This window comes from Nannospalax galili, unplaced genomic scaffold, assembly GCF_000622305.1.
Source record: "Nannospalax galili isolate Female #2095 unplaced genomic scaffold, S.galili_v1.0 scaffold2927, whole genome shotgun sequence".
Taxonomy (NCBI): Eukaryota; Metazoa; Chordata; class Mammalia; order Rodentia; family Spalacidae; genus Nannospalax; species Nannospalax galili.
Genome location: NW_008355812.1, coordinates 72,808 through 83,575, shown reverse-complemented (window position 1 = coordinate 83,575; position 10,768 = coordinate 72,808). Strand labels below are relative to the sequence as shown.

At 55.4% G+C, this 10,768-nt stretch overlaps 2 protein-coding genes across 2 annotated transcripts in view; both read left to right on the top strand.

The window, feature by feature from the left end:
* CUNH4orf50 (chromosome unknown C4orf50 homolog) overlaps nt 1–3,727 on the top strand; it is a 114,581-nt gene extending 110,854 nt beyond the window's left edge. The window contains exons 14-15 of the mRNA XM_029556489.1: nt 3–186; nt 3,494–3,727. Coding sequence (XP_029412349.1) covers nt 3–186; nt 3,494–3,727 — 418 coding nt within the window. The remainder of the gene's footprint in view (nt 1–2; nt 187–3,493) is intronic.
* Nucleotides 3,728–4,000: 273 nt separating this feature from the next.
* The window catches only part of Crmp1 (collapsin response mediator protein 1), a gene marked incomplete in the record, with an annotated part of 69,760 nt that continues 62,992 nt past the window's right edge, over nt 4,001–10,768 (top strand). The window contains 1 exon segment of the mRNA XM_017803379.2: nt 4,001–4,236. Coding sequence (XP_017658868.1) covers nt 4,198–4,236 — 39 coding nt within the window.

Sequence of the window (10,768 nt, the reverse complement as noted above, 5' to 3'; positions counted from 1 at the left end):
AGCGCCGGCCGGCCCGACGCCGTGGGCCTGCCGGGCCCGGGCGGCAGCGAGGACACGGCCAGCGACGTGAGCGAGCCCTCGGGCTCTGCGGTCAGCTCGCCCGGCGATCGCGACGACAGACCGCCGGCGCTGCGCATCCGCTGCCCCGCGCCCCGCGACCTGCCGCTCGGCCGGGACAATGGCCAGGTACCCTCAGGGCACGTGGGCAGGACGTGCGGGGCGGGGTCCTGGGAGACCCTGGACCGGGGCCGCCTGAGGGCCTGGACCCAATGTCACCTCGGGCGGCTACAGCGGCCCCTCCCCCACTCCGCCCTAAAAGAGGTTCAGAGAGGTTGTGCACTCGGCCGGGGTGGGCCGGCATAGTCCATGGACTCCGGAGGGACCTTCCCGGTCCAGAAAGGGACAGCCAGGTTCTGGAAAGGAAGTAAGTTGCTGTGGGTGCCCAGTGGACTCTCCAGAAGCAAAGAGACCCCTGGGAAGAATTTAACCCTAGTCTCTCACTCTGGGTTCTGTGAAAAGGGAGCTCCGTTCCCGCAGTTATGCACTCACTCGGTGATGGGGGGCCGCTTACTTTATAGCCGGCTGGGGAGAGGTTTGGCGAATGCCCCTGCTTAAGCAGCTGCTAGCCGCCTTTCCCGGGTGTTCCCTTCTTTGCTTCCTTGGGGTGGGTTAGTTAGGGTTTAGATGGTGGGCAGTTAGAAATCTTCCAGGGGCTCTCCTGAATCCTGGCACAACAGTGCAGTTGGAGGTTGGGGAGGCTGGGATTTGAACCCAGTGCCTGTCCTCCCCAACTTGGGGCCTCTTTTCCTCTGGAAGTGAAGAGAAACATCAGGGAAAAGCAAAGCCGGGGCTTAGGGCCTGTGGGTTTTCTTTCCTAAACTAAGGTTTACTGAGGGACAGGGATGGATGGACCTCAGAGTCCTGAGATGGGTGGGTGAGGTCAGAGCCATGTGCCTGGGCAAGGGAAGTTGGAGCCATGGAGTGCTGGAAGCAGCTTGAGCGCTGCCTTGCCTGGCTAGGCAGCCTGGCCCCACCCTCCAGGAGTTCTGAGGCTGTGCGGGCTGTAGACTCACTGCAAGAATTAAGTGAGTTCGTACTGGCAGAGAGTGCTCAACAAATGCTTGGTGTTGTTTTATTACCGGATCGTTTTAATGAACTCTTCCCGTTAAATGCTATGGGAGGCGTAAAGTGAACTCAGAGGGAGGCAGGGTTTGAACCGGACGGAATCTGGGCAGGCGTCCTGGAGAAGGGGTTGGGCCAGCCTGCTTGTGGTGTCCTTTTGCCTGGTCCTAGGTCAGTGGCTTTCACCAGCTTGGGAGCTCTCCGCGGTGCTGAATCTAGGGCCTGGGAGCGGGAGGCCTAGTAAGAGCGTCTAAGGGGGTGGGGGCAGGTGAGGGCGGAAATAGCAAGAGTCCAGTCTCTGCTTCCCCACTCCTTCATCTCCTCCTGCCACCCTCCTCTCCCCGGTAGTCCACCCTCGTTTGGGATTCAGGCTCCCCAGCCCATTGCAGGGCTCACAGCCACCACCTGGGAACCACCTAAGTGTTTCACTCTGTAACTTCAGTGTCTGCGTCTGAGACACCGGGGTGGCCACCTGCTCTCGGCCTCCGTTAGTTAGCGCATACCTAGCAACTGGGAGGCAAGAGCTCTTTGTGCCTGGCCCGGACCTGTTCCCAGGCGCTTTCTTGGCTCAGCAGCGGTCGTCAGGGGCATCAATGCCAGATTTGTCCCGGACTCTGCCAGGGCAGGCCGGAGAGCCCCGCCTTGGGGTTTCTGGACGCCGGTCGCTTCACCAGCTCCTGTGATCTTCTTCCCACCCGGATCCCCTCTGCCCTTTTCCTCTGACTTCTTAGGGACCTGACAAAAGGTGGAGCCTGATACATGCCAAGGGCTTTGAAAGCATTCCCTGGTGGGGACTGTGGAGCAGAGGACTGGCGGCCCCGCTCGAAGGAGCATTTTGCTTTCTACTGGCCCAGAGACCTCAGAACCTGGGTTGCAGAGGGCTGTGCTTTGGATTCAAGGCGGGCCTCACCATTCCTGTGCCTGGCAAAGGGTGCCCTGGCCCCTCCCCCGCCCATGAGGCTCTTCCCTGGGAAGAAGGAGGGGTTTCTAACAGCGCAGGCGCAAAGTCTGCCGCTACCGGAGGCCCAGGGCTGCGGTGCTTTGTACCGGGGAAGTCTGCCTGGGGCCGTAGATCTGTTTGGACAGTCGGGAACAAGGCTCCTCCCCGTGACACGAACGTGGTCCTGTCCCATCTCTTTAGCTTTCCTTCCCAGAACCCTGGGGATGCCCGGGCGCCTAGGAAGGGAATCTAGGAATCAGTTGGAAGGATGCTCTTCCCATTCGCAGTTTCCGGTCATTAATGAGAATTTAGGACCCAGCCCAGAGGCCAAGCTTAATGAAGACAGAGCCTGCCGGGATGTGGCTTCCAGACTCCGCCTGCCATAGCTAATGCGTTTTGACCCCAGGAGGGTCATTTTACCTCTGCAAGCCTCAGTTTTCCATCTACAAAAGGGGAAATCGTAGCCTGGTGTTCCTGGAATACATTTTAATCTTGTTTGTTTTTTTTTTAATTATGTTTATCTTATTTTTAATGTGTATGAGTGTATTGCCTGCATGGGTATTTAAGTGCATTCCTGTGGTGCAATGCCCGCAGATGTCAGGTGTCAGATCCCCTGGAACTGGAGTTAAGGACAGTTGTTAGCCACCACGTGGGTGCTGGGAATCAAACCTGGGTCCTCTGCAAGAGCAGTCAGTGCTCTTAAACGCTGAGCCATCTCTCCAGTCCCACCAAGCTTGTTCTTATGAACCCACAATCCCACCTGGTCTCCTGCAGTGGACTAGGGAACTGACATCAGCGGTGGAGGAGGGCCGACTCCAGGCCTCAACCAGGAACCAGGGGCTTTTTCACATCTAGCTGCCCATGGCAATGTGGAAGTGGAGGAGTGGATCTTTGTAGGGGGTCAGTGGGTTGGGATTCTGCAGGCAGGAAATGAGCTCATTGGTAAGGAACTTGGCAGCCATTGCCCATTGCTACTGGCCTGCTGGGGCTCCATCGTCCATCCTTTGTCTTTTCCCTGTGAAGTCTGGCAAACTGTGTGTCCAGGTTTCCTGCCCACCTTTCCGGGAGCAACATCTGGACTGTAGATCCCCGATGAATACTCAGCGGAGAGGCAGGAGCATCCCACCCTGCCCTCTCTCTTCTGCCTGTCCCCAGGGTCTGTGGAGACCATGGTGCCAGCGCCCTAGCTTTTCAAGCACCCACTGTTAGGTCCCGGGCCATAAGGCCAGGCCGCTGCCTGGAGAGAGCAGCAGCCAGCAGGACAGGCAGTCATCCATGTGTGGCCTGTTTTCTTCTGGGGCACTTCCTCTGCCAGGACATGCTCAGAAGGCTGGCTCAGAGACGAGGATAGGGAGAAGAGGGGCTTTAGGGAGAAGGCACTAGGGATGGATCTGGGAGAATGAGTAACCTTTGAGGTGATCTGTTCAACAGCGGGTACAGAGGGAAGACTTGGATGTTGGAAAGGAAAAGAGCTTGGCCCATTCTTGGAGTGGAGAAATAGAGGCCTTGGAGGGGGTCGCTGGGCGAGATCCTGGTGGGCCAAGGATGTTACCCGCAATTAGGACCGGTGCTGCTGCGGGATGGTACTGCCCGCCGCACTCAAGTTGTGGAAGCGAGAGGGAGACACCTGTGGAGCTGCCACAGGTCTTCGCCTGCGCGTCCTAAGGCTGTTTCTTGCTTTGAAAGAACCTTGAAAAGCAGATTCTCCCAGATGCGCGAGCGAGGCCGGGGCTCAGGCGAGGGCGCCGGGCGGGGGTCGCCGGGTGGGGGGCGGGGGCGGAGTAGGGGGATCGGAAGGGAAGCGTTTCCTGGTTCGAGCCGAGAGGGGCGAATCGGGCTCGGCAGCCGCCGCCGGGAGGAGCTGTCTGTCTTCAGCGCCCTCCTCCCGCCCTGCCTCTCCCTCCTCCCGCCCTCCTTGCCGAGCCGGGCGGTGCAGGCAGCCGGAGAGGCGGCGGCGGGCCGAGCAGCCGGGCGGCTGGGAGCGGGCAGCGGCGGGCACCGAGCCTCCGGGGCCCTCTCTGCGTCTCTCCCCGGCCTTTGTCACCGCGCCCGAGGGCAGTGCGGCGGGGTGAGAGCCGGGGAGCGCTCCAGACAGCTCCAGGTCCAGCGGCCAGGCGGTGCGCGCCAGAGGGGCCATGTCTCATCAGGGCAAGAAGAACGTCCCGCACATCACGGTAAGCGCCCCCGCCCTGCCGCGGTGCTTTGTGGCGTGGGGTGGTCGCTGTCAGGGTCCAGATCCCTGGGGGAGGCGGCACGGGCAAGCCCGAGGGTTCCTGCGTTGCCGCGGGTGGGGCGGGGCCGGTTTCGCCGTGGCCGCCCCCTCCCCCCTCCGGGGACAATGCGGGGGGAGCCCCACATGGCGGGGCGGGGCTGGAGCCTCGGGTCCCTCTCCCCGCGGGCGTGGAGCCCCCTCCCCCCACGGGATGTGCCTGAGGATGGCGTGGCCGCCGGGAGGATGCGGAGCTGAACAAAAGAGGGAGGGGCGCGGGGTCCGAGTCCCCCTCCCTCGGCCGCGCGAGGAGGATCGCGGGGACTGGGAGGGTGCGCCTGGCCCCTGCAGCATCGCGTTTTTGCACCTCGCGGCCTCCAGTGGAAGAAAAACATGAACCCAGCTCTGCACTCCCGGCTTCCTGATGGGGTGGAAGGCCAGACCTGGAGCTGCGCCATGATGGAGACACTGCTCCCACCCCTCAGGGCGGCAGCTAAAAATAGCCTAGTGGTCCACACTGGCAGCTGTGGCTTCCTAGGGGTTAACCGCAGGGGCTGGGCGGCCCGAAGGTGGGGTGGTAGTGGGTTGAGCCTTTGGGCTGTGTCCCTGGGTGTGGCAGGAAACAAAGGAGCTCTGGTCTCTAAGCTTTGTCTGCTTCCTGGAGCCTAGAGCACCTAGGTCGGGAGCTGGGGCCTCCACTGAGACCCTGTTGGCTCTTAGAACCCTCAGACCATCGGAGGGTGCCACTCTAGGGTGTGGGGAAGGGGCAATGCTGGGGCAGGTGCTGGGAGACAGGTTTCCTGGCCACGGCAGGCCCCAGGGTGACTCCTGAGATTTGAAGGTAGGACCTCAGCATGGCTCATTCATGCTGGGGTCTCAAGGTCAGACCCAGGATTGCTGCAGGAGGGCAGCCTTATCTTAGGAGCTGGAGCTGACTTATCCTAGACATCTGTCTAGGGTGATTCCCTGCCAGTTTCACGGTCCTTGGGAGGGTCCTTCCAGGGAAGCGCACCATCATGAAGCAGGGGGAGCTGGAAGGTGGGCTAGGGGGTTATGGGTGAGAAAGGGAGCAGGAGGGGACCTGGGTCCCCAGTCTGTCCTGCCTATCTGCTTCTACCCCAACTCTGGGCACAGTCTTGAGTCAGAAAATCCCCCCTGGGCTCAGCTTCAGCTCTGGCCATCATACCTCTTGCTGAGTTCCTACCTGAAGATGTGACCCTTGGGGTTGGAGGCTGCGCTTTACCTGTCTGAGTGCTCTGCCCTCAGAGACCCGTGGGACTCACAGGCCCCTTTGTAAACCCTGTAGCTGGCAGATGATCCACCATCCAGACAATGAGGCAAGGAAGCCTGGGAATATTTGACTGAGCAGGTCCATGCCGGAGGACCCCCTGACCTTGCCCCCTTCTCAGGAGAACTGAGGCAGGTGGTGAGGTGGGGGTGATACAGAGACCAATGAGTCAGCAGCTCAGTCACAGCTCTGTGACTGTGTGGTGTGCTTTAGGGCACCAGTGCCTTGGCTGGAAGTTTAACAGATGGCAAGTCTGTGGGAGGGGCACCCCTGGAGTCATTCCTATGGCCTTCGGTCTGTCCAGCCTCAGTGCCATCCTACTGTGAACCTCTGCAGTGGAGAAGGGTGCAGCCTTTTACACCAGATGGCTGTGGCATGCATCCTGCTGTGCTGACTTTCTGAACCCCAGTGCTCAGATATCCACCGTGGCTCCCCCACAAGACTCATGAGCATCCCTGGCCACCCTGGGAGAGTGGTTAAGTGTGTTGGCACACTTGATGGTAGAAGGGTTGGGACTGCTGGCTCATCTGCTTTAGTCCTTTATGGAAAGCAGGTGGTCAACCTGTGGGACAGTCACAGGGATGCTCTGATGCTCCACCAACCTCAGGAGGTGGCTTCTGTGGACAAGAGGAGGAGAGATGGAGAAAGAATGGCTCATTCCCAGAAAGAGGCCCCCGAGAAGGCACATGTATTCCTTTGACCCACCTTGTTCACCCTAGCCACAAAGATTGTGGTTTTAAGCCATGCTTGGCATTTCTGTGTAAGCCTATCCACTGCTTGAGGACCTTTTTCTAATAATGAACATACGGTGACAGGGACCAGATTCTTTCCTTAAATGCCACTGTGGCTTTTTAAAAATTTATTTTTACTTTATGCGTACGGGTGCTTAGCCTGCATGTAAGTGTAGCTGTGTGTGCACTGTGTGCTGGGGCCCAAAGAAGGTGTTGGATCCCCTGGAACTGGAGTTAGAGATGATTGTTAGCTACAATTGCGGGTGCTGGGAATGGAACTTGGGTCCCCTGTAAGAGCAGCCAGTACTCTTAAGGTAAGCCATCTCTCCAGTCCCAAGGCTGCTGCTCTTACCTGTTCCCCAGCAGTCACAGGATAACTTTGTAATAGTAAGCACTAGGTCAAGACTGGGCACAGAGGAGGGGAAGGGGGTGGCCTTGGCCTCCCATTGTTATCAACAATTGACATCTAAGCCAGAAATGGCCATAAAGGATGGTGGGTATAGTAAGGGGGAGTAAGGGACCTCCAGGAGACATGAGCAGGGACTTTCCACTACCCCTGGAGGCTGGAGGGTGTGTGGAGGACAAGTTGAAGAACATGGCTTGCTGGAGAGACAGAAGGAGAGCCGGCCTTGCAGAGTCCTGCCTCAGCTCCCTCTGGCGTGACTTCTCTGCACCTTGGGAGAAGGTGAAGGTGCTTCAGGCAGCCTGAGGAGAGGTCTGGGGCTGTGGAAAAGGCTCAAGATGCACTAGGCAGAGGCCAGCAGAGCATGGCTGTGGCCCTAGATCCTTCCTGCTTGGTGTTAGGTTGCCCCATGGGCCCCCGAATCTCTGTGGTGGGGAGACACCCATGGATATGGAGATACTAACTTGAGCAGGGAACTCAGAGGTGAGCACCAGAACCTGGAGCAGAAGATCCATCCAGGCCAGGTGCCTCATGGACAGACTTAGGGAGGCTGAATCTAGAAAATGCTCTACTCTAGTTGGCTTTGGTGTGGAGTCTCTCCCCTGTTCTGCGTCCCAACCCTTGCTGAGATCATTGCAGACCTGATGGAGGAAGAGGATGGAGAACACACACCCAGCCCCTGCCCTCCGAGGGCTGTTTAAAATATACATGAAGCTCTGTTATGGCTGACTTTTTCTGAGATGAATGACACAGTGGGAGATTAACTTAGCTGAAGCTGTTTATAGGTGCCCACTGTGTTTAGCAAATTGCATCCTGGGTGTGGCTCTGAGCAAACAAAGGCACAGGGCTTTCTGGCCTTGCAGAAGCTGAGCTCTCAAAAGAGCCACGGAAAAGGGGAGGCTTGCTCAACGCTGTGTGTGTGCCGGAGTCCAGGAACCCAGCACCATGTTCCTGTTACTGACAATGGGACCTCGTTAGTGCTGGCCATGTGCTCTTGTAATTGTGTGACTTCCATTATCTGCCACATGGTTCTCAGAACAGAGGAGAGGAAGGCAGCCTAGGTGGCTCATCACTGCTTCCCAAAGAGGAAAGCGATGTTTGAAGGCTTGTAGCGGCCAGTCAAGGTTCTTGCACTGGACTGTGGAGGAGAGATCCATGTTCAAGTTGGCATTCAAGCAGGGATCATGAGTGGGCTGCTCGCGCTGCTGAGAACATCACTGGGTGGGGTGTGTGTCGCTGTGTGTGTATTTGTTAGATGTGATGGTATGTAAATGAATGTGTCTTTAGTTGAACAATGAAGACAGGGAAGAAAGATAATTCAGTAAAACCCACACTGGGCTGAATTTGTAACTAATGTACACATGTGGGAAAAAAATAAACCCACAGAGAATGCTGTACTTCATCCCAGGGTGACATTCATCCAGGGTACGAGTTCATTTGTACCTTGCCTTTCTGCACAGGGAATTTGGGGTGCAGGCATTTGCATGATTTGACATCTGGGAGTCACACACCAGCACTGAGGACCCAGGAGGAGCAGAGGATAGCACATCCAAGGAGCCGGCCCTCTTGAGCTGTGGTCAGATACCTTGTTGACTCTGAGCTTCTGTTATCCAGGGCAGAGACACAGAAACTCTCAGTGAGGCCAGGGTCATGGGCAGGGAGATCTGAGTCAAGTTCTCAGGGAAAGTATTTATTTATATTTTTTTGTGTGTGTGAGTGTTATGCCTGTATGTGTATGTGTACCCATGTCATGCAATGCCCAAGGAGGACAGAAGAGGGTGTCAGGTCCCCTGTAACTGAAGATATAGAAGGTTGTTAACCAACATGTGGGTGCTAGGATTTGAACTCAGGTCTTCCACAAGAACAGCCAATGCTCTTAACCACTGAGCCATCTCTCCAGCCCCAACTGTTTCTGTTTTAAAAGTTTTTGGTTTTTAAGTTTTTTTATTTTTTGAGAAAGGATCTCACTCTGTGCTCTGGCTGGCATATAATCCACTTTATAGCCCAGGATAACTCAAACTCACATCAGTTTTGACCTTCCAAGTGCTGGTATTACAAGCTTGAGCCACTGTGACTGGTAACAATGGTTTAAGTTGGTTACAAAATTCCCAAGTGTGCCTGGCACATGGCAAGGGTCTAACAGGTCACATGTAGCTCTTAGCTCTTTTGTCCACACTCAAACTCTCTGAGGAAATGGGACTTCGAGTTTCAGCTTAGCAGCAAGTTCTGACTATGAACTCATCCTGTCCCTTAAACTGCACAAGGTACCTTGGTGAGCTTTCCAACTAGATGACAAAGCAGAAGTTGAACCATAGCATGTCAGAGGAATTCAGAGGAGAGGACACTTGGCACTGGCTGGAAGCAACAGATGGTGTCTTTGTGGGTTTGGTGGTGGTATGAGCTGGAAGCTGATTGCTAGGGACAGGGGAAGGTGGAACAGCATGGATGATACCTGGGTTGGGAGATGAACTCCATCAAAAAAGAGGAAGGACTTTTATACAGCAGAATCAGAAGATGAGGGACGTGGGTGGTTGGGCAGCTGCAGCTGTGGAAGTTGGGCAGAAGGCACCCGAGGTGGGGGAGTAATAGGTTCCAAGACTGCCTTAGATGCTGAAGTTATCTGATCTTGGGCAATCACCTCCTCTTCCTGAACTTTGGAGTCTTTTTCTTAAAGTGAAAGTTAGACGAGGTAATTCATTTCCATGTTACAGGGCTTTTCTTCTGTGGGCAATAAAAAGCCCTGGAAATTCCTGAGCTGGGAGACGGAGTATGGAAAACAGAGTGAAGATTCTGAAGCCAGACTGTGGTTCGAGTCCTGGGAGTTTCACTCTCTGTTCTCTCTGCATCAGTTTTTTCTGAGTCAGCTGATGTTTGTGAAATGAGAAGAATAATATTAGCCATGGTTTCCCCCAATACTAAATGATCATGTATGTAAGATGCTGGGACCAGTGTCTGCACAGAGTAGATGCCTTGAAGGTTCCCTGTCCTCATGGCCACCATGGGAAAATGTTCAGTCAGCTTTGTGCCATAGCACAAACCCCCAAATCATGTTCTGGCCACACGAGGGCTGTGGCCAGCTGTAATCTTGGCCCTGGTTGCTGGTGGAGGCAGGTCTACCCTGAGTATCTCCTCAGTTTGAGACCTGGGCTGAGAGAGGAGCAGAGAATGAAGATTGTTAGCCACCTGAAAAGAATTCAGGAATTTCTGCTCTATTGAGGCATATTTCATGTTTGCTCATAGTCTACTGGACAAAGCAAACCATAGAGCCCCGCGTCAGTCGGGAGAAGCCCCGAGTCTGTTTCCCGGAGGGAGCAGGAGGATTATCTGGGGTAGTCTAGAGTGGAAGAGATGCTGGTGAACACTTGTTGTAGCTTAGGCTGAGGTAGTCAGGAGTGTAGGGGTGATGAAGGAGAAAAGACTCAGTGGACAGTTAACAGTACAGATCAGAATAGGAGTGAGAGATAAGAGCCAGGCACACAGAGAGAACCACTTGGAAGAGGCACTGTAGAAACAAGGGAAAGGTAAGGTTTTCCAGGACTGGTGGTTCTCAGCCCGTGAGAATGGACTGCTGTGTTAGGAACCTCTGCAGGTGACCTGCCAGATGTTGATCAGTGACAACCAAATTTGCAGAGTATTTTAGCAAATCTGTCTGCAGAGCTCTGAGCATTCACAGGTGCTGAGTAGAGGCTGATTTGATGCTGTGAGCAAAAATGAAGCATGTGGTGTGGACAAAGACACCTCAGAGGACCCCCTTCCCCAACACCCAAGAGTACAAGGTCAGGGTACTGGACAGTGCCACGGTGCTGAAGTGTAAGCTGGTGCAATCTGGGCAGCTAGGGCCCCATGAGATTTGGAAACATTGGTAGGGATGGTGGGTCACGGCTGACCTGGTTGTTAGTGCTTGGCATTTCATTTCTTCAGGAATGCTACAAAGGTTATATTATTTGAAAGTAGTATTCCTTGGATGAAGAGGCTGAGGACCATTTCCCTGGAAAGGTATAATGTCCAAATCCCAAGTTTTGCTCTTGGGAAAGGCAGCTGTGAACTGATAGTGGTGGTCTTAGAAGTGGTGGGA